We start from the raw sequence: 21,350 nt of genomic DNA on the forward strand, positions 1-21,350 counted from the left end.
CGAGAGGTTAGTGGGGTTTATATATAGAATAACAGATACCCGGGAGTGAGTTACAGACTGGAATCTAATCGAGGGGTTCGGGGGGTTATATATAGAATAACAGATACCCGGGAGTGAGTTACAGACTGGAATCTAATCGAAGGGTTCGGGGTGGTTTATATATAGAATAACAGATACCCGGGAGTGAGTTACAGACTGGAATCTAATTGAGGGGTTCGGGGTGGTTTATATATAGAATAACAGACACCCGGGAGTGAGTTACAGACTGGAATCTAATCGAGGGGTTCGGGGGGGTTTATATATAGAATAACAGATACCCGGGAGTGAGTTACAGACTGGAATCGAATTGAAGGGGCTCTGATGGTTCAGGAAAAGGAGAAGGCCATTAAGCCCCTCAAGTATGTTCAGTGAATCAGTTGGATCATTGACTCATTTAGCTGCCCTTGATCCACATCACTTGCTCCTGTTCTCTAATAAAAATCAATCAATCTTGCTATTGACAGCTCCGATTAATCTGATATCTACAACCTTATGTTTGAGAAAATTCCACATTTACACTGAGCTTTGTGTGGAAAAAATTCACCTGCCTTCTCAGGACCATCAGAACATGTTGCCTTAATCACACAGCACAGAAGGCCATTTGGCCCATCGTGCCTGTGTCAGCTCTTTGAAAGGTCTATCCAATTCGTCCCACCACTCCCTTCTATTCTCCCAAAGTCCTGCAAATGTTTCCCCTTCAAGTATTTATCCGATTCCCCCCCTTTTGAAAGTTCCTATTGAATCTGCTTCCACCGCCCTTTCAGGCAGCGCCTTCCAGATCACAACAACTCGCTGTGTAAATAAAAAACAAATTCTCCTCCTCTCCCCCTCTGGTTCTTTCCCCGATTCTCTTCAATCTGTGTCCCCCTCTGCTTACCGACCCTCCTGCCCAGTGGAAACAGTTTCTCCTTATTTACTCTGTCCAAACCCCCCTTCCTGATTTTGAATGCCTCGATTAAATCTCCCTCTTAACCTTCTCCGCTCTAAGGAGAACAATCCCAGCTTCTCCAGCCTCTCCACATGAACTGAAGTCTCCTCATCCCTGGTCCCATTCGGGGTAAATCTCCCTCCGCTCCCTCTCCAAGGCCCCTCGACATCCTTCCTAAAGTGCGGGGCCCGGAATTGGACTCAATACTCCAGCTGGGGACTATCCGGTATTTTATACAGGGTTTACCATAAATTTCTTTCTCTCGTACTCAATTGTTGAAAAAGGCAAGGATCACATATGATATTTTTAACAGCTTTCTCAACTGGTCCTGCCCCGTTAAAGATTTATGTACCTGTCCCGGCCAAAAAACCAGTAAAACTTGGAACTGGTCCGAACTGGAGCTCCAATTTTAAGGTATAGAAGACAAGTTCGGACCCTCTACCAGTCGTTTCCCAAGTTTTACCGTCTTTTTCCTTCAGGACTCTCCATTTCTCCCTCTCCTTTAAAATTATATCACCTCATTTCTGTTGAAACTCCTCATTGTTCCTTATAAAACCTGCTATAGAGGGAGGGCAGCGAAGGTTTACCCGACTGATTCCTGGGATGGCGGGACTGACACATGAGGAGAGATTGAGTCGGTTAGGATTATATTCGCTGGAGTTCAGAAGAATGAGAGGGGGGTGGTCTCATAGAAACCTATAAAATTCTAACAGGACTGGACAGGGTAGATGCAGGAAGGATGTTCCCGATGGTGGGGGGAGTCCAGAACCAGGGGTCACAGTCTGAGGATACGGGGTAGACCATTTAGGACTGAGATGAGGAGAATTTTCTTCACCCAGAGAGTGGTGAGCCTGTGGAATTCGCTACCACAGAAAGTAGTTGAGGTCAAAACATTGTATGTTTTCAAGAAGGAGTTAGATATAGCTCTTGGGGCGAAAGGGATCAAAGGGTATGGGGGAGAAATCGGGAGAAGGCTATTGAGTTGGACGATCAGCCATGATCATAATGAATGGCGGAACAGGCTCAAAGGGCCGAATGGCCTTCTCCTCCTCCTAGTTTCTATGTTCTAAACGCATCTGTTCGCCTTTCTCTGCATTAAACCTCATCAGTAAACGTCCTCCCCGGACTCTGTTCCTGTGTACCTCGCTGTTTACGACATTTCCAAATCGTATCTCGGGTTAAGAAGTCTCTAAGCAAACACAACAAAGCATCGCGGTTTGTTCCGGAGACTAGAATCGGGGGTGGGGGGGGGAAAGCCGCAGGTTACATTGAACCTCTCTGCAACTTTGGCTAGGTGACGCTCATAACTCTGTGCGCCGTTCTGGTTTCCAACAAGCACAGGAGGACCGGGGAAACGGTTCACAAAATTGACAAGGACACCGCATCCACGAGGTGACAAATACTGCGCTCCACCATCCCAAAATACTGGAAAACTCTGCTGCCCGCACCCCCACGAGCACCAAGTGCCGTCCGTCCATATCAACCCCTGCGCTCGCTGGCCCGCACCGGCTTCCCAGTGTCGATTTTAAAAATTGTCATCCCGCTTTTCAGATCTATCCGTCTGTCTCTCGGTGAGGGTGAGCCACTCCGAAGAATGCGGTCTGGGAGAGGTGCTGCCCTCTGCCCTCAAACCCCTTTGCACGCCCCCGGACGCACTTCGCAATCTCCTGTTGGCTGACGGCTGTGCAGGAGCCTCTGAGCTGGACTCTGAGCCAAGTAAGCGAGGACTTGCTCGCCAGTGCATGTGACAGCTTTGGCCTTCTGGTCAGTAGCAAGAGAACTGAAGTCGTGTCGCAGCGAGCTCCCAGGGAAGCCCCAGCTTGAGCCCAAGTTTTCAGTCCATGACCAGGACCTTGTTAGCAGTGGATAAACTCACTTATCTCGGCAGCACACTCTCTCTCTCTCGAGCTGTCTATACGGACGATGAGACACATGCAAGAATTGCCAAAAACAAGGCTTCGAATATCAGTCTGGGAATGAAGGTAAGTCTGTCTATTGAACTGAAAGCCTATGGAGCAATAATTTGGGATGCACTCTCGTGGCAGTCAAAGACCATAAGACATAGGAGCAGAAATTAGGCCATTCGGCCCATCGAGTCTGCTCTGCCATTCAATCATGGCTGATAAGTTTTTCAACCCCATTCTCCCGCCTAAGGAAGTGTTACACGGACACTGAAGGCTTTACTTAGGAGCTTTGATACTGACTCCCAGTCCTTGGTGGAAGGGGGGGGGATGTCCGCCCAGGATCGCCGCCCCTGCCGTAGCCGAATAAAAAACGGTGTGGCCTCCAGGGAAAGCCAAGCGCACATCAGAGGCGGAGAGAAAAGGCACGGAGAGGAAGTCCCGAGCCAGCGGCCTGACCAAAACGTGGTCCATCTGCAGTGTCCGGTCCCCTTTACAGCAGAGCCTTCTGAGCGCAGGTCGACCTTAGCAGTCACCGACGTACCCACAGGAGCCCTACCGGACATCCCCAGATGGTGAACGTGGTTCATCTGCGCCTGGAAGGACCAACGAGAACCTCCTCCATCCTCACAATCCTCTGCGCCCCCTCCAATTCTGGTTTATTCTGCATCACCACCCCCCTCCCAATTTCCATCACTCCACCATTGGTGCTCCACCAGCTGCCTGGTCCTTAAGCTCTGGAATTCCACCCCTCCTTGCCACCTCTGCACCTTTCCTCCTTTAAGCTACCCGTTACAAACATCCTCTTTGACCAAGCATTTGCTTCACTTGCACTAATATCTCATAAACGTTTACAGCACAGAAGGAGGCCATTTGGCCCATCGTGTCCGCACCAGTCAACAAAGGTCTGACTTCACTAAGATAAAAGCAAAATACTGCGGATGCTGGAAATCTGAAACAAAAACAAAAATACCTGGAAAAACTCAGCAGGTCTGACAGCATCTGCGGAGAGGAACACAGTTAACATTTCGAGTCCGTATGACTCTTCATCCAGACTCCCATCAACCTCTGGGTGAAAAAGAATTTCTCCTCAACTCCCCTCCTAGCCTTCTACCTATTAACCTTAAACCTCTCCTTTTTTCAATTCATTTATAGGATGTGGGCATCGCTGGCCGGGCCAACATTTATTGCCCATCCCTAATTGCCCCCTTGAGAAGGTGGTGGGTGAGCTGCCTTCTTGAACCGCTGCAGTCCCAGTGGTATAGGTACACCCACCGTGCTGTTAGGGAGGGAGTTCCAGGATTTTGACCCAGCGACAGTGAAGGAACGGTCGATATATTTCCCAAGTCAGGATGGTGAGTGGCTTGGAGGGGAACTTCCAGGTGGTGGTGTTCCCATCCAGCCGCTGCCCTTATGCTTCTAGATGGTAGTGGTAATGGGTTTGGGAGGTGCTGTTTGGAAGTGTGACTTGGTGTCAAATTGTGCCCCATGGAAGCACCATGAGGTGTATTATGTCAAAGGGTGATATATAAATGCAAGTTGTTGATGGGGTTGAGGTGAAGAGGGGCAGGAGGATGCTTATGTGGTGCATAAATACTGGCATGGATCAGATGGCCTGAACAGCCTGTTTCTGTGCTGGGAGCTCAATGCAACACAAGGTGCAATGTTGTTCATACTGAACCCCAAGGAACACAAGTATATTGCTAAAGGAAATGCTGGAAATTGGAAATAAAAACAGAAAATGCTGGAAAAATTCAGCATGCCTGGCAGCATCTGTGGGGAGAGAAACAGAGTTAACAGTGCGAATCCAATATGACTCTTCAGAACTAAAGAGAAGTAGAAATGTGATGGGTTTTCTGCTGCTGAGAAAGTGGGGGAGTGGTAGATGGAGCAAAAAAGATCAGGGATAGGTGGGGGAGATTAAACGACAAAGGTGTCATGGAACACAAGGCAAAAGGAGTGGTGATGATTGTATTAAAGACACAAAGCATTGGCCCAGAGTAGGTGTTAATAGCAGACTAAAGGTCAGCACTGTCTGAAAGCAAAGTAGCAGAATGTGTTAATAGGAGAATAAAGGTCAGTGTGGTGTGAAAGCAAAAACATGAGAACAAGGTACAAACTGAAACTTTTGGGGGGGGTGGGGAGGTTGTTTGGGGGAAAGAATTCAAAACGGAGGACAGAGTTCATGGTCAGAAGTTGTTGAACTCAAATGTTGAGTCCAGAAGGCCTCATCGGAAGATGCTGTTGCTCCAGCTTGCATTGGGCTTCACTGGAGCACCGCAGCAGGCTGAGGGCAGAAATGTGAGTGGGAGAGCAGGACGGGAAATTCAACAGCACCTTCCAAACCCACGGCCTCTACCCCCCCCACTAGAAGGGCAGCAGACGCATGGGAACACCACCGGTTGGAAGTTCCCCCTCCGCACCACCCTGACTTGGAGCTATATCGGCCGCCCCTTCGCCGTCGCTGGGTCCGAATCCTGGAACTCCCTCCCCTAATGGTGTGCCTACACCACAGGGGTCTGCAGCGGCTCGAGAAGGGGGGGCGGCGGGATCGATCGGGGGATGGGCAACATGGATGACGGTGGACTGAGCGGGAGGTGCTCCGCTCAGCGGCCGCCTCCGGCCTGCGTTTGGTCTACCCGTGCCGAGGAGGCCGCCTTGCGAGCGGCGGGCACTGTACGAAGGGAGGTACAAGTGAGTCGCTGCTCCGGGTCCATCGCTGCTCAAGGCACATCGCCTCCCTGCATCCTGAAAAACAAAACAGAACAACCCGTTGTACAGCCCATTTCTGCTGTCTTACCTCAAGGGGGGAATTCTGCAATTTGTTTTAATTTCCCCTTCTTCTGGGCCAAAGAGAATCCATAGATGAGCCACTTTCTGCAGGAGCTGGGCTGCTTGCCTATGGCTCCAAGTTGTCCACTTCCAACATGTCTCTTTGTGTTCCTCCGTTGCCACGGCAACCAATCCCCGCCCACCGGGCCAGCGCTGATTGGCCGACCCTCACCTTTGAGCGACAGCGGCATGGACCAATCCGCCGCTAAACCCCCCACCAACCGCCACCACCCCGGCGCAGGCGCGGTTGGCCGGCGGCCGCCTTGCACCCCGGGAGTCGTAGTCCGCCGCCTCGGCCTCTCCCATTGGACGGGGACGGCGGGGGACTACAAATCCCGGCGGGCCCGGCGCCGCCAATGGCCGTTGCCATTCTGGCGGGATTTTCGGGAGACGGCAGCCGCCACCTCCCCTTTTTGAGGAGACAAGATTTTAAAAATATATATATATATACGCAACTCCCGAGGAGAAAAAAAAATTAACAACTGAATTAAATTCTGAAGGGAGCGATGGAGAGCGAGGTGGATTCAGGCGGGAAACGCCAAGTTGGATGTGAGTAGAAAGATATGAGCAGCGCTGTTAAGCCAAAAAGTCGGAGCTTTCCCTCATTCACGTTACTGCTACAAATCAGCATAATAATAATAACAATAGGTGATTTAGTTTACTTTCCAGCAGCATTTGCTCCCTTTCAAGGGCTGGGAAGAGGCTGTTAACCTGTGGAGTCTGGTTGCCAACCCTCCCGGGTTGCCCGGGAGTCACTTGGCAAAGATAATTCAGTGTCTTTTTTTACCCCTTTCTCAAATTTTACTTTGAACGCCTTTGTTTATAGGTTTTAAGGATATTTGTGATGATTAGCGAGGCTGTTGGAATTGGGAGGTTTGTTTCCCCCCCCTTTTCTGCTGCTGATAACTCCAGGAATATGATCAACAAATGTTGGCAACCTCAGGTTGGACCTTTTTTTCCTTCTCTTTTTCTCTTTGCAGCATCTTTGGATGTTTTGCTCTTTTGCAACAGTCACTTGGTGAAATAAAGCTCCAGATAGAGAACTGGAGGCAAAAGAATAACCCTCCTGGCTTCATTTGAGGAGGCCATTTGGCCCATTATGCCCATGCTGGCTCCTGAAAGAGCTATCCAGTTAGTTCAATCCCCGCCCCCCACCCCCTGTGGTCCTGCAAATTTCTCCTTGAAGTATTTATCCGGTTCCCTTTTGCAGGTTACTGAATCTGTTTCCGCTGTCCTTTCGGGCAGCGCATCCCAAGTAAGTGCAGAGTCTCTCGAGATGGGTGAATTGAGATGGGCTGAATGGCCATCCTCACCTGTGTGCTCTGACACGTTTCGGGATTACAGGCTCAGCTGAAAGAGCGATTACTCCTGCGGTGTCGTGGCTCACCGGTCACCCTGCCCCGCGTCAGAAAGTCGTGCGTTCATGTCCTACCCCAGAGACTTGAGTGCACAATCCTTGCTGACGCTCCCAGTGCAGCGCTGAGGGGGTGCCGCACTGTCGGAGGTGCTGCCTTTTGGATCAGACGGTAAACCGAGGCAATGGTATCACTATATGAAACTGTTTATATGGGAGCCTTAGTCCAAACCCATCCCTTATATGCATCGCACATGTATGCAGGGAGCTTGAGAAGTTAACATCAGTTTCTATTACAAAGGCGGGCATTGAATTTATAACGAACTAAAGGGGCTAAATTACGAGGACAGGTTGCACAGACTAAGCTTCTAATCCGGTGAAAGCAAAATACTGCGGATGCTGGTGACCTGAAATAAAAACATAAAATGCTGGAAAAACTCAGCAGGTCTGGCAGCCTCTGCGGAGAGAGAAACAGTTAGTGTTTCCAGTCCATATGACTCTTCGGAGCTTGAAGAGTTCAGCTCTGAAGAAGAGTCATACGAACTCGAAACATTAACTCTGTTTCTCTCTCCACAGATGATGCCAGACCTGCTGAGTTTTTTTCCGTGGCGTTTTTTTATTTGGTTTTTATTCTAGGCTTCTAATCCCTCGAGCGTAGAAGATTAAGGGGTGATCTAATCGAGGGTTTGAAGATGATTAAAGGATTCGATGGGGTTAATAGAAATAAACTGTTTCCTCTGGTGGGTAGAGTCCAGAACAAGGGGGCAGAACCTTAAAATGGGAGCCAGGCCCGTTCAGGGATGATGTCAGGAAGCACTTCACACACACACACAGGGGAGCGGGAATCTGGAACTCTCTTCCCCCCCCCGCCCCAAAAAAAGCTTTCAAGGCTGGGGGTGTCAATTGGAAATTTCCAAACGGAGGTGGATAGATTTTTGTTGGGTAAGGGGATTAAGGGTTGTGGAGCCAAGGTAGTCAGATGGAGTTAAGACACAGATCAGCCGTGATCTGATTGAATTTCGAGACAGGCCGGAGGGGCTGAATGGCCTCCTGTTCCTAAGTGTGCGCAGATGGGAAATTTTAAACCTATTGTGGATTGAAATTGCTGCCAGAGTGTGCAATAAGGAACAGCACGTGATTTGAAGCTTGCACCCACTGATCTGTGAAAACTTCCCAAGTTCTGGCTGGTTGTTTTGTTATAATTTTGCGTGAAAGTATAGGTTTAAAATCGAAATAAATTTCCAGACCCGTTTTTACGCCTTCCTTAAATAACGATGATTATTTCTGTAGATTTTTTTAAAAAAGAAGTCATAGCTTTGAAATGCCCAATTTACCTATTTTCATAAACCTTCACATTGTGTTTAATTAGCAGCCCTGCGCCCCTCCCAGTGTGTCAACATTGGGCTTTTGGCAAATGCTTAATATCTGATTTATTTTTAAGAATTGCAGACTCCGCTTTGGGTCAGATTGAGTGAAATTCAACCCTGCGCTGCTCTTTCTGGTAGTGACTGGGGAAACGTTTGGAACAAGCAGTTTCATTGTGCACTCCTGGGTAAGGAGTGATCCGTTGAAATGGCTAATTCATCGTTTATTTGTTTTTCTGGCTAATTGGTGCATCCGTGCCAAATCACGTTCATTTTGAAAGTCTTCCTTGTATTGGTTTCCAATGTGTGTCTGATGGAACTTTTCCTGGTCTTCCAAAATCTCTTTTTTTTTTTAAGTACTGAGCTCATCTGTACCCTAGCCATGACACACTTAGCAGCGTCTCGGTGAGTGCTGTGCTTTCAGACCTAGGGAAGATGTTCCTGATTGTTGGGGGCGGGGATATCAAAGCTGGGGCTATAAATATAAAACAGTCACTGATAAATCTGGTAAGGAATTCAGGAGAAATTCCTTTACCATGAACATGTAGCACTCGGCACCAGAGGGAGTGGTTGAGGTAAATAGCAAAATGCATTTGCGGGGAAGAGGAAATAGAAAGACAGGCTTGCATTTATATAGTACCATTCACAAACTCATTGTCCCAAGCACTTTTTAGAGCCAATGAAGTACTTTACGAAGTGCGGTCGCTGCTGTAAGGTAGGAAAATCTGCAAGCGCCCACAAAACACCAATACGATAGCGACCCAGGTCACCTGTTTTCAGTGATGTTGTTTGAGGGGTAGAGATTGGGCCGCTCGCCGGGGAGAACACCCCCTTCCTCGAAATAGTGCCGCCTGATCCTTTACGTCCACCTGGGAGGACAGACGGAGGCCTTGGTTTGGCTGTCCGAAAATGAGCGCCGCCGACGACGACTCAGCACTCCCACCTCAGCACTGAACTGAAGTGCCAGCCTGGAGCAGAAGGAAGTGCAGATTGGGTGAGATGAAGCAGAGTGGGAGGAGGAGGAGCGTAAACGCCAGATGGGCTGAATGGCCCGCGTCTACACTGCACGTTCTGCGATTCCGTGGGGGATAAAAACGTTTCTCTTAATTCGGGTAGAGAGAAGTTGCATCGTTGATGTCAGGCTGGGTTCCTGGTAGTCCGTGGGAGGCCACTTTGGAAGATTAAAACTCCGCTCTTCTGTATGTGTTCTTCAGCTTCAAACAGCAAGTGTTGGAAGATGTCAAGACCCGCATATTTTGGACCCGCATCTCCTCCAAAACTCAAAGCCACGTTTAAAAGGATGGGAGCGTGAGCATGAGCTGGAGCAATTGCTCCTTTGTGACACTGGGGGTGACGACCTGTCTGGTCTTTCACTGGCTCTGTCGTCTTGGAGTGAGCGACCTGGATGTTTGTACAGTTTAGCTTAGATGTCTAAAGTCTGGTTTTTAAAATAGCTTATTCCCTCGCCTCTTGCCTCACCATCCAGAGACATTAGTTAACGATGTTTTCAACAGAAAGCATCGACTTCAATCCACAATTCCGCTCCGTTTGGCCTATTCTGTGTCGGTCTTTATACCAGCTCAGGAGAAGCATTGCCCTGAAATGTTCTGAATTTCTCTCACCGAAGAAATCCTTCGAGGAATCTTATGTCCTGAAAGGAAACCCGGAATTTGTCCTTCTCTCGTTCTTTCAACAACTATTAAAGAAGAAATGCGACTCCCTTACCTCCGTTCCTTCCAGAGGTTATGGGTTCAGGACACACTCCGGTACAGAACTGAGGGCGCACGCCACTGCTGGAGATGTCGCCTTTCTTAGATGATACTTTAAACTGAGGCCCCATCTGTCATCTCGTAAAGGATCCAGCGACAAGTTGAGGGAAAAACAGAGTTTCCTCCCAGTGTCCTGGGCCAATTGTCTGAACCAACGTCGTTTGTTCAGTCGAGGCACTCGAGGGCATTAGATGATTATTTGAATGGAAACAATGTTCAGGGTTAAGGGGGGAAAAGGCAGAGCCATGGCATCAGGTCACGATGCTCATTCGGAGAGCCGGTGCAGCCACAATGGGCCAAATGGCCTCCTCCTGTGCCGTTAAGGTTCTGTGATTCCCTGATCACAGACAGATGACCTGGGCCATGATCACATGCCGTTTGTGGGAGCTTGCTCTGCGCAATTGGCTGCCGTAATGGCCGCGTTACAACCGTGCCCACACTTCACAAAGCACTTCAGTGGATGTAAAGCGTGAAGGAATGCAGTCATGAAAGGTGCTATATAAATGCAAGCCTTAACTTTCTTTTCATTGCCTACTTGCTGCCATGGCGTGAGTTTTTATTGCCTGGCCTGTTAAGGGGTTGTTTTTACCTTTCTGTCAGTGCGAACGTTTTTGTAACCCTGCCCTTTGACAGATGCTCTGGGGAATGAGCGCCTCACAGCGGAGGAGATGGATGAACGCAGACGGCAGAACATTGCCTACGAGTACCTCTGTCACTTGGAGGAGGCAAAACGGTGAGATGGCTTTCTACACGGGTTCCGCCTTTGGCGTCCTCTTCTAGTGTGTCATACCTTGGAGCAAAGCATGTGAAAGCAACGGGTGGCTGGGTCGAAAGCTCCCTGTCCTGTGAGTGAGGTAGTGGGTAAAACACACCCCGTGCTGCCCACTTCCTGCACTGTGCTCCCCTTTCTCCTTTTGATGGCTTGAGGATACATGACAGCGCTGTGATGAAACGTGTTCACTCCCAGTATGCGTGTGGGTAAAAGTGCCGGCCTTGGCTCAATGCTGGCACTCCTACCTCTGTGTCAGAAGGGGTGAATTCAAACCCTACCCCTGGGCTTGGGGTTGTTGACACTCCTCCCCACCCCACCCCACCCCCCTCCCCGTGCAGCACTCAGTACTTGCTGTTGGAAATGCTGCCTCTTGGATGAGATATTAAACCCAGACCCTGCCCACCCCCATAGACGGATGTGAAGTATCCCACTGGACTACTCGAAGAGCAGGGCGCTCTCGGTGCCCTGGGCCAACACTAAAAGCAGATGACCTGCGTCATTGTCGCACTGCTGTTTGTGGGAGCTTGCTGTGCGAGAACAGGCTCCTGCATTTCCTCCATTATAACAGTGGCTACACTCGGAAAGGAAAAGGGCTTTGTTTGTCGGCTGTGGAGCCCCTCTGGGCCATCCTGATATTGAGGGTGACTGCAGAAATGCAGGTTCCTTCTCTTTAAAGCTTCCTTAACTTTAAAGTGCACGCCAATCTGAATGGTTACACGTACCCTCTGTCGGGATCAGTGGGAATACCAATAATATCAGCCCCTCTTCAATGGGGTAATTCCCTCCCTGCCCCGCCCCCAGAAGGGGAATCCATTACCTGCGATTCGTAGATGCCGGTTAAGCGAGGGTAGTCGGGATATCAGCCGTGATGTAATTGAATGGGCTCAAGGGGCTGAACAGCCAGAATCTGCCTCAGTGTGGGAGACAGTGATGTCGTGGTAATGCCTCCGGACTAGTAACCCAGAGGCCCGGGCGAATGCTCCAGGGACACGGGTTCAAACCCCACCCCGGGCAGCTGGTGGAATTTAAATTCAGTTAATAAATCTGGAATATAAAGGGAGTCTCAGTGACCGTGACGATCGTCATCGATTGTCGTAAAAACCCATCTGGTTCACTAATGTCCCCTTTAGGGAGGGAAATCTGCCGTGCTTACCCGGTCTGGCCTACAGGAGGTGCCAGACCCACAGTAATGTGGTTGACTCTTAACTGCACCTCTGAAATGGCCTCGCAAAGCACTCCGTTCCAAGGCAGTTAGGGATGGGCAACAAATGCTGGCCTTGCCAGCGATGCCCACACCTCATGAAAGAATACGTGATTAGTCCCTAAACCCTCCGCCCGAATTTGTAGTTTGGACTCTGGGATGAAGGCCGGACGCGTGTGGGTGCTGGACCCTCGCGTGTGGGTGCTTTCAGGACTGGGTGGGGAGGGATGGGGGCAGTTTTAATCTAGGTCTCAACTACATGCACCTGCCTTACTCACAGATGAGGACACCCCAAACGTATGCAAATTGCAGGGAAGTTCAGTGAAGCATTGCCATGGAAACATTGGTAAAATTCAACTGTGTGCAGTTGTAAGCTGGTTTCTCCCTTGAGGAAAGTGGTGAGCGTTTAAAGGGTGTGTTAGATCACGTTCCCCTTCATCGCTCCATCCCCTCCCCTCGATTTGCTGCGGGTGGTTGCCAGTGGAGTTGTCTCGGTTCTGCTAACCCTGGGTTTGCGTGCTCTGCCTATTGATTGATTTTAGATGGATGGAGGCCTGCTTAGACGAGGAGCTCCCGCCAACTACCGACCTGGAGGAGAGCCTGAGAAACGGGGTGATCCTGGCTAAACTGGGCCATCGTTTCGCTCCTGACGTTGTCCCACAGAGGAAAATCTATGACCGAGAGCTGGTGAGGTACAAGGTACGGTGAACTCCGAGCCACTAGACGGCGCACGCTGCGCTGTAATCCGCAGAGATTTCCGTTCCCTGAGAGAATGCTGTGTCCGTTTTATATTAAAAAACAAAAAAAGAAACCTCATTGGTAAGATACATCCCGGAGCCTGTGTTATAGCCGGTACTGAGTAAGGTTGGAGTATCTCAGTGCAAGGTCTGCCTTGTATTTAGAAACTGTAGCACCTGAGAGGTGTTATGGAAGGGCGGCCGGGCCTATATATGGGATTTGATTAAAGCCAGTTATTAGTCTGAACCAACCGACCTGAGGATCTACCCACTTCTTAATGAAAATGAATCGAGAAAGTTTAGAGTGCAGGTACAGCAAGTAACTAGGAAAACGAATAGAATGTAGGGAGGCTATGCTTCAGTTACACAGGGCGTTGGTGAGACCACCACCTCTGGAGCACTGTGTACAGTACTGGTCTCCTTTATTTAAGGAAGGATGTAAATGCATTGGAAGCCGTTCAGAGAAGGTTTACTAGACTAATACCTGGAATGGGCGGGTTGTCTTATGAGGAAAGGTTGGACAGACTAGGCCTGTATCCGCTGGAGTTTAGAAGAGTGAGAGGCGACTTGATTGAAACCTTTAAGATCCTGAGGGGCCTTGACAGGGTGGATGTGGAGAGGATGTTTTCTCTTGTGGGAGAACCTAGAACTAGGGGTCAGGGTTTAAAAAAATAAGGGGGTCGCCCATTTAAGACAGAGATGAGGAACATTTTTTTTCTCAGGATCATGAGACTTTGGAACTCTCTTCCTCAAAAGGTGGTGGAGGCAGAATCTTTGAATATTTTTAAGGCAGAGCTAGATAGATTCTTGATAAGTAAGGGGATGAAAGTTTATTGGGAATAGGTGGGAGTGTGGAGTTGAGGTTAAAATTAGACCAGCCCTGATCTTATTGAATGGTGGAGCAGGTTCGAGGGGCTGAGTGGCCCACTCCTGCTCCTAATTCGTACGTTTGTATAAAACTGACTGTCCTCCCCAACGCTTTCAGTTATTCAATCAGCAAGCGGAACTTTGTAGTCAGGAGCAACGCTGTGCCTTTTCCTGGGGAGAAGCACGACAATGCCGCTAGTATGGTAAAGGCGCCTCATGGTTCTCTTTGCACCTGTCAAATGTGGCACACTGCAGGGCATAACAACAAGCCTTCAACTTGGTGACAACAATTGCTTCGCAATAGAGGATGCCCCTGTAACTGTGAAAACACGTCACAGGGTCGGCCCTCTCCTTTGGTGTGTCGGTGACAGTCTCGCTCTTGCTGCTAATGAAAGGGTGGGTTTTTTTTTAAATTAATTTTCGGAATGTGGATGTTGCTAGCAAAGCTGGCATTCTTTGGCCTAGATGCCCTCAGGACCACTTTCGAATTGCAGTTAAGAGGCAGCCACGTTGGGGTGGGGCTGGAATCGCACGGGCCAGGACCGGGTAAGAGTGGCAGGGGCACGAGTGAACCAGCGCAGTTTTTGCTACGATCTGACCGCTTCACGATCGTTTTTACCAATCCCAGCTTTTTCAAGTTGAATTCAAATTCTCAAAGTGCCCCGGAGGGGATTTGAACTCTCAATTCCCAACAGCCCCAGTTTTTCCAGTTATTGCGCTCCCGCTGTAGAACTGAGCCGCCGAGACGGACCCAGGTTTGATCCTTGGTGTGTGCAGTGGTGGCTGATCTCTGTTGTGGTGGCAGCCAAGATCTTAGCGTCTGTCTCACCTTGGGCAGGAGGGACGAGGTTCCTGCTTCTCGATCAGTATCCAGCGTGCCTGCTTGGAAAGTGGATTCTCGGCATCAGGCCTTGCTGGAGGGTCCCACAGGTTCACCTGCCAGCGTTCACAGCCCAGACGTACGCACAAAGAATGAGCTAATGGTCGAAATAGTAACCCTATCTCTGGATTTCAGCAGCGGATCCCCGGAGAGTGTTTAAGTAACTTGTGCCCCTCGTTCAGCCTGAAGCCACACCCTTCAGATCCTCACTTAACCCTCAGTTTGGGCAGGGAACGCTTACAAATGGTGCTACTGCATTGCGACCTTGTGTTCAATGTTTTTATTTCAACTTATGTTTTCGTGCAGGCGACCGGGCTAAATTTCAGACACACGGACAATATCAACCATTGGCTGAACGCGATGGCCAAGATCGCCCTCCCATCGGTATAGTACAAGGCATTTCTTCTCTATGTATCTTTGGAATGTTTATCTGATGAGAGCTGTGTAATTTCTAGGTGTTGAATACGTGAATGCAAATCTTGTAAAAGCGATAGGGTCACTAAAGAGGCCAATGGGATGCTGGGTTTTATGAGCAGAAACGTTGAGTGTGAAAGAAGGGGAAGCTATGCTAAATCTTTAGCTGAGGCCTAACCAGTGAGTGTGCCCAACGCTGGGGCCCCAAGCTTCAAGAAGGATGCCAAGACCTTGGAGAGGGTGCAGAGGAGATTTACCAGAATGTGACCAGGGATGAGAGTTATGTGGAGAAACTGGGATTGTTCTCCTTGGAGCAGAGAAGGCTAAGGGGAGATTTAATCGACGCGCAGAAAACTGAGGGGGTCTTGATTTCAACAAATAAGGAGAAACTGTTTCCCATGGAAGAATTTAAAACAATTGGTAAAAGAACCAGGGGGTGAGGTGAGGATTTATTTCTTATTGCTCAGTGATTTGGTGCGATATGGAATGCACCGCCTGAAAGGAAATGGAAGCAGATTCAATAGTTCTCTATAGGCAAATAGTAAAAAGGTGGTAAGAGGAGGGGTGGGGCACTGATGAGGGACCAAAAAGGAGACCTGCCTGTGGAAGCAGAAGACGTGGCTGAGGCACTAAATGAATGGCGGAGCAGACTCGAAGGTCCAAATGACCTATCCTTGCTCCTACTTTCTATGTTTGATCTCTTTACCAAGGAGCAAGATACGGCTCAAGTCATAGTGAAGAGGAGGTAGTTGGGCTACTGGATGGGCTAAACATTGATAAAGAAGAGGCACGAGAGAGGCTGGCTGTATTTAAATTTGATAAGTCATAGGGCTGGATCAGATACATCCGAGAATAATGAGGAGAGTAAGGGTGGAAATTGTGGAGGCACTGGTCATAATCTTATCAATCCGCTTTTAAGATGCAAAGGGTTTGCCAGAGGCCTGGAGAATTGCAAATGTCCCATCACCTTGTCTGAGGAAGGATGTAAGGATAAAACCAGCAACTACAGGCCGGTCAGTTTAACCTCGGTGGGAAAGCTTTCAGAAATAATGACAGTCATTTAGACGAGTGGGGATTAATTAGGGCAAATCCTGTTTAACTCACTCGCTTGAGATTTGTGAGGAGAGAGAGAAAGAGCAGAGAGGGTAGATGAGGGTAGTGTGGTTGACGTGGTGTACATGGACTTCTGAAAGGCGTTTGACAAAGTGCCACATAATAGGCCGGTCAGCAAATTTGAAACCCATGGAATAAAAGGGACGGCAGCAACATTGGTATGGAGTTGAGTGACAGGAAACAGATTCATGGTGAACAAGTGCTTTTCAGGCTGGAGGAAGGTGTACGGTGGGGTTCCCCAGGGGTTGGCTCGAGGACTACTGCTTTTCTTGCTCTATATGAATAACTTAGACTTGGGTGTGCAAAGCACAACTTGAAAAGTTGCAGATGACTCAAAGCTTGGAATTACTGTGAACTGTGAGGAAGATAGTGTTAAACTTCAAGAGGACGTAGACAGGCTGGTGGAATGGGCAGGCGTGCGGCAGAAGCCATTTAAAGCAGAGAAGAATGAAGCGGCAGCATTTTGCTAGGAAGAATGAGAGGCTGTATGAAGAGGACAATTTGAAAAGGCAGGAACAGTGGGTTCTGAGGGTGTATGTGCATGAATCGCTGAAGGTGGCAGGGCAGGCTGAGAAAGTGGTTAGGTTAAAAAGGCATACGGGATCCTGAGCTTTATCAATAGAAGCATAGGGTACAAAAGCGAGGAAGTTATGATGAACCCTTGCTTAAAACACTGGTTCGGCCTCAGCCCGAGTGTTGTGTCCAGTTCTGCGCACTGCCCTTTAGGAAGGATGCGAAGGCTTCAGAGATGGTGCAGAAACGGTTCACCGAGAATGGTTCTGGGGATGAGGGACTTCATGCAGGTGGATATATTGGAGAAGCTGGGGTGGTCCTCCTTGGAGAAGTGGAAGCTCGGAGGAGATTTGATCAAAGTGTTCAAAACCACGAGGGATCTAGACCGGCTAGATGGGGAAAAGCTATTCCCAATGGCCAAAGTGTTGAGAACCAGAGGGCACAGGTTTAAAGTGATTGACAAAAGAACCAGAGGCGACATGAAAACTTTCTTTACGTGGCGAGGGGTTAGAATCTGGATTGCACTGCTCCCAAGTGTGGTGGAGGCAGCTTCAGCCGCGGGCTTTCAAAAAGGCAACTGGATAAGCACCCGAAGAGAAAAACATTTCGGGGCTATGGCACGAGATCAAACATAGAAAATAGGAGCAAGGGTAGGTCATTCGGCCCTTCGAGTCAGCTCCGCCATTCAATATGATCATCAAGGCTGATCCTCTATGCCTCTGAACTCAACACCGTACTCCTGCTCTCTCCCCATACCCCTTGACGCCGTTAGAGTCCAGAAATCTATTTCCTTCTTAACTATATTCAGCGACTTGGCCTCCACAGCCAAGAGAATTCCACAGGTTCACCACCCTCTGAGTGAAGAAGTTTCTCCTCACCTCAGTCCTAAATGGTCCACCCTGTATCCTGAGACTGTGACTCCTTGTTCTAGACCCCACCCCAGCCAGAGGAAACATCACCCCTGCATCCAGTCTGTCCATCTCTGCCAGAATTTTATATGTTTCAATGAGAGCCCCTCTCATTCTTCTAAACTCCAGTGAATACAGGGCCTAGTCAGCCCAATCTCTCCTTATACAACAATCCTGTCATCCCAGGAATCAGTCCGGTGAACCTTCGCTGCACTCCCTCTATGGTAAGTATATCTTTTCTTGGGTATGAAGACTAAAACTGCACACACTATTCCAAGTGTGGTCTCACCAAGGTCCTGTACAGCTGCAGTAAGACATCCTTGCTCCTGTACTCAAGTCCTCTCGCAATGAAGGCCAACATACCATTTGCCGCCTTAACTGCTTGCTGCACCTGCATGTTTGCTTTCAGTGACTGGTGTACAAGGACACCCAGGTCCCTTCGTACATCAACATTTCCCAATCTTATCACCATTTATATAATACTCTGCCATTCTGTTTTTCCGACCAAAGTGGATGACATCGCACTTATCCACATTATACTGCATCTGTCATTTATTTGCCCACTCACTCAAACTGTCCTAATCGCCATGAAGCCTCTTAACACCCTCCTCACCGCTCACATTCCCATCAGGTTTCGTTTCGTCAGCAAACTTGGAAATATTTACATTTGGTTCCCTCATCCAAATCATTGATATTTATTGTAAAAAGCTGGGGCCCAAGCAATGATCCCTGCGGTATCCCACTAGTCACCGCCTGCCACTCCGAAAAAGATTCATTTACTCTTCCTGTCTGTTTCCTATCTGCTAACCAATTCTCAATCCATTGAGAATATTACCCCCAGACCCACGTGCTTTAATTTTTCACACTAAGCTCTTATGTGGGACTTTATCAAAACCTTTCTGAAAATCCAAATATACCACATCCGCTATCCACCAGTCAATCCCGTTCCCCTCTGACAGGGCTATCCCATCAATCCCGTTCCCCTCTGACAGGGCTATCCCATCAATCCCGTTCCCCCCTGACAGGGCTATCCCATCAATCCCATTCCCCTCTGACAGGGCTATCGCACCAATCCCATTCCCCTTTGACAGGGCTATCCCGTCAATCCCATTCCCCTCTGACAGGGCTATCCCGTCAATCCCATTCCCCTCTGACAGGGCTATCCCGTCAATCCCATTCCCCTCTGACAGGGCTATCCCGTCAATCCCATTCCCCTCTGACAGGGCTATCCCGTCAATCCCATTCCCCTCTGACAGGGCTATCCCGTCAATCCCATTCTCCTTTGACAGGGCTATCCCGTCAGTCTCAATCCCCTTTGACTGGGCTATCCAGTCAATCCCATTCCCCTTATCTCAGCCCTTATCTATTCTCCCAGTTATGTCCCCAAAGAACTCCAGTGGGTTTTCCTTTCATAAATTGATGTTGAGTTTGTCTAATCCCGTTGATATTTTCTAAGTGTCCTGTTATCACATCCTTTGTAATAGACTCTAGCATTTTCCCTACCACCGATGCTAGGCTAACTGGTCTATAATTCACTGTTTTCTCCCTCCCTCCTTTTTTAAATAGTGTGGTTACAGTTACCACCCTCCAATCTGCTGGGAATGTTCCAGAATCTACAGAATTTTGGAAGATGACAACCAACACATCCACTATTTTCATGGCCACCTCCTTTAGTGTCATGGGATGTAGATTATTGGGCCCTGGGGATTTATCAGCTTTCAGTCCCATTAATTTCTCCAGCCCTCCTGTTTTAATATTACTAATTTCCTTCAATTCCTCCTGCTCACTAGACCCTTGGTTCCCTAGTACTTCTGGGAAGTTATTTGTGCCTTCATGAAGACAGAACTAAAGTAGTTGTTTAATTGCTCTGTCATTTCCTTGTTCTCTATTATAAATTCTCCCCTTTTCAACTGTAAAGGACCTATATTTGCCTTCACTAATCTTTCTTTTTACATAATTATAGAAGCTTTTACAGCCTTTCATGTTCCTTGCAAGTTTACTCTCCTCATACTCCATTTTTCCCCTCTTAATCAATCTCTTGGTCCTCCTTTGCTGAATTCTAAACAGCTCACAATCCTCAGGCTTGCTACTTTTTCTAGCAACTTTATACGACTCCTCTTTGGATCTAGTACTATCCTTAATTTCTTTTGTTAACCAAGGTTGGGCTGCTTTTCCTGTTGCGTTTTTGTGCCAGAAAGGAACGTATAACTGTTGCAATACATACATTCGTTACTTAAACATTAGCCATTGTCAAGGGAGTGGAGCCAGCTAAATTTCTCTTGCAGAGAGCCGACAAGGACACGAGGGCCGAATGGCCACTTTCTGTGCTGTAACCATTGTATATTTTATAATTTTCAAAAAGTTGAATTAGATAACCCTTTAAAAAAGAAAAAAATGGGGGATTATGGTGAAAGAGCAGAGGAATGGGATTGACTGGATAGATCTGTCAAATGGGAATGGGTTTGACTGGATAGCCCTTTTTGAAAGGGGAATGGGATTGACTGGATGGTCCTTTCGAAGGGGAATGGGATTGACTGGATAGCTCTGTCAAACGGGAATGGGTTTGACTGGATAGCGCTGTCAAACGGGAATGGGATTGACTGGATAGCCCTTTGAAAGGGGAATGGGATTGACTGGATGGTCCTTTCGAAGGGGAATGGGATTGAATGGATGGCCCTTTTTGAAAGGGGAATGGGATTGACTGGATAGATCTGTCAAATGGGAATGGGTTTGACTGGATAGACCTGTCAAGGGGGAATGGGTTTGACTGGATAGCCCTTTTTGAAAGGGGAATGGGATTGACTGGATGGTCCTTTCGAAGGGGAATGGGATTGACTGGATCGCCCTATTTGAAAGGGGAATGGGATTGACTGGATAGCTCTGTCAGGGGAATGGGATTGACTGGATAGCTCTGTCAGGGGAATGGGATTGACTGGATAGCCCTTTGAAAGGGGAATGGGATTGACTGGATAGCTCTGTCAGGGGAATGGGATTGACTGGATAGCCCTTTGAAAGAGGAATGGGATTGACTGGATAGCCCTTTGAAAGAGGAATGGGATTGACTGGATAGCCCTTTGAAAGGGGAATGGGATTGACTGGATAGCCCTTTGAAAGAGGGATGGGATTGACTGGATAGCCCTTTGAAAGGGGAATGGGATTGACTGGATAGCTCTGTTCATACCTGGCGTCATACTGGCACTCAAATTCATAAACCACGTTATTCATTTGTGTCATAGGCAGGACATCTTTTTGGCTTGAAGGCAGCCTCCATTAGTGGAGGACACCACTCGTGTTGCTGCTGCTGCATAGTAGCAACATGAATCAGCTAGCTTCACTTGTGGCTCAAATTTCTGAGACATCTTGCCCTTCCAGGGTGACCTGAGGCAGACTGGGCACTTCTCAGGACCAAAAGTGATGGCCTTAGGCCCGTTCCTGAGGTTGTGCGATACACAGCAAGCAGTGGCCTGATCGAGGTAGCCGTGATCTTGCAGGATGCGTCCTATTTCGGTATCAAGCCTGCACGGTGAGCAAATGACCTGGGCCGTGTTTTCAAGGCTGCTGATAAGGCCAATCTTCTAGTGCGTGAAACTAAAAGAACCCCAAAGCGTATATTAACCAGTGAAGGTAGGCTTGCTGGTGGACAGGAGTGGAGAATCTGTATTCACCAGTTAATTTTCTCCTAACCAATATGATCAAACACCGATCATCGAGTCATCAAGCTTATTACTGTTGAGCGGGACCTTGCTGGGTGAAATAGG

General features: G+C 48.5%; 1 protein-coding gene across 1 annotated transcript in view; it reads left to right on the plus strand.

Moving 5' to 3' along the window:
- Positions 1-6,118: 6,118 nt before the first annotated feature.
- Positions 6,119-21,350, plus strand: part of LOC144678095 (ras GTPase-activating-like protein IQGAP1) — a gene marked incomplete at its 3' end in the record, with an annotated part of 16,322 nt that continues 1,090 nt past the window's right edge. Inside the window, exons 1-4 of the mRNA XM_078538006.1 lie at positions 6,119-6,249; positions 10,821-10,920; positions 12,703-12,859; positions 14,951-15,028. Coding sequence (XP_078394132.1) covers positions 6,207-6,249; positions 10,821-10,920; positions 12,703-12,859; positions 14,951-15,028 — 378 coding nt within the window. The remainder of the gene's footprint in view (positions 6,250-10,820; positions 10,921-12,702; positions 12,860-14,950; positions 15,029-21,350) is intronic.

The sequence above is a fragment of the Cetorhinus maximus genome, unplaced genomic scaffold, assembly GCF_964194155.1.
Source record: "Cetorhinus maximus unplaced genomic scaffold, sCetMax3.hap1.1 HAP1_SCAFFOLD_3591, whole genome shotgun sequence".
Lineage (NCBI taxonomy): Eukaryota > Metazoa > Chordata > Chondrichthyes > Lamniformes > Cetorhinidae > Cetorhinus > Cetorhinus maximus.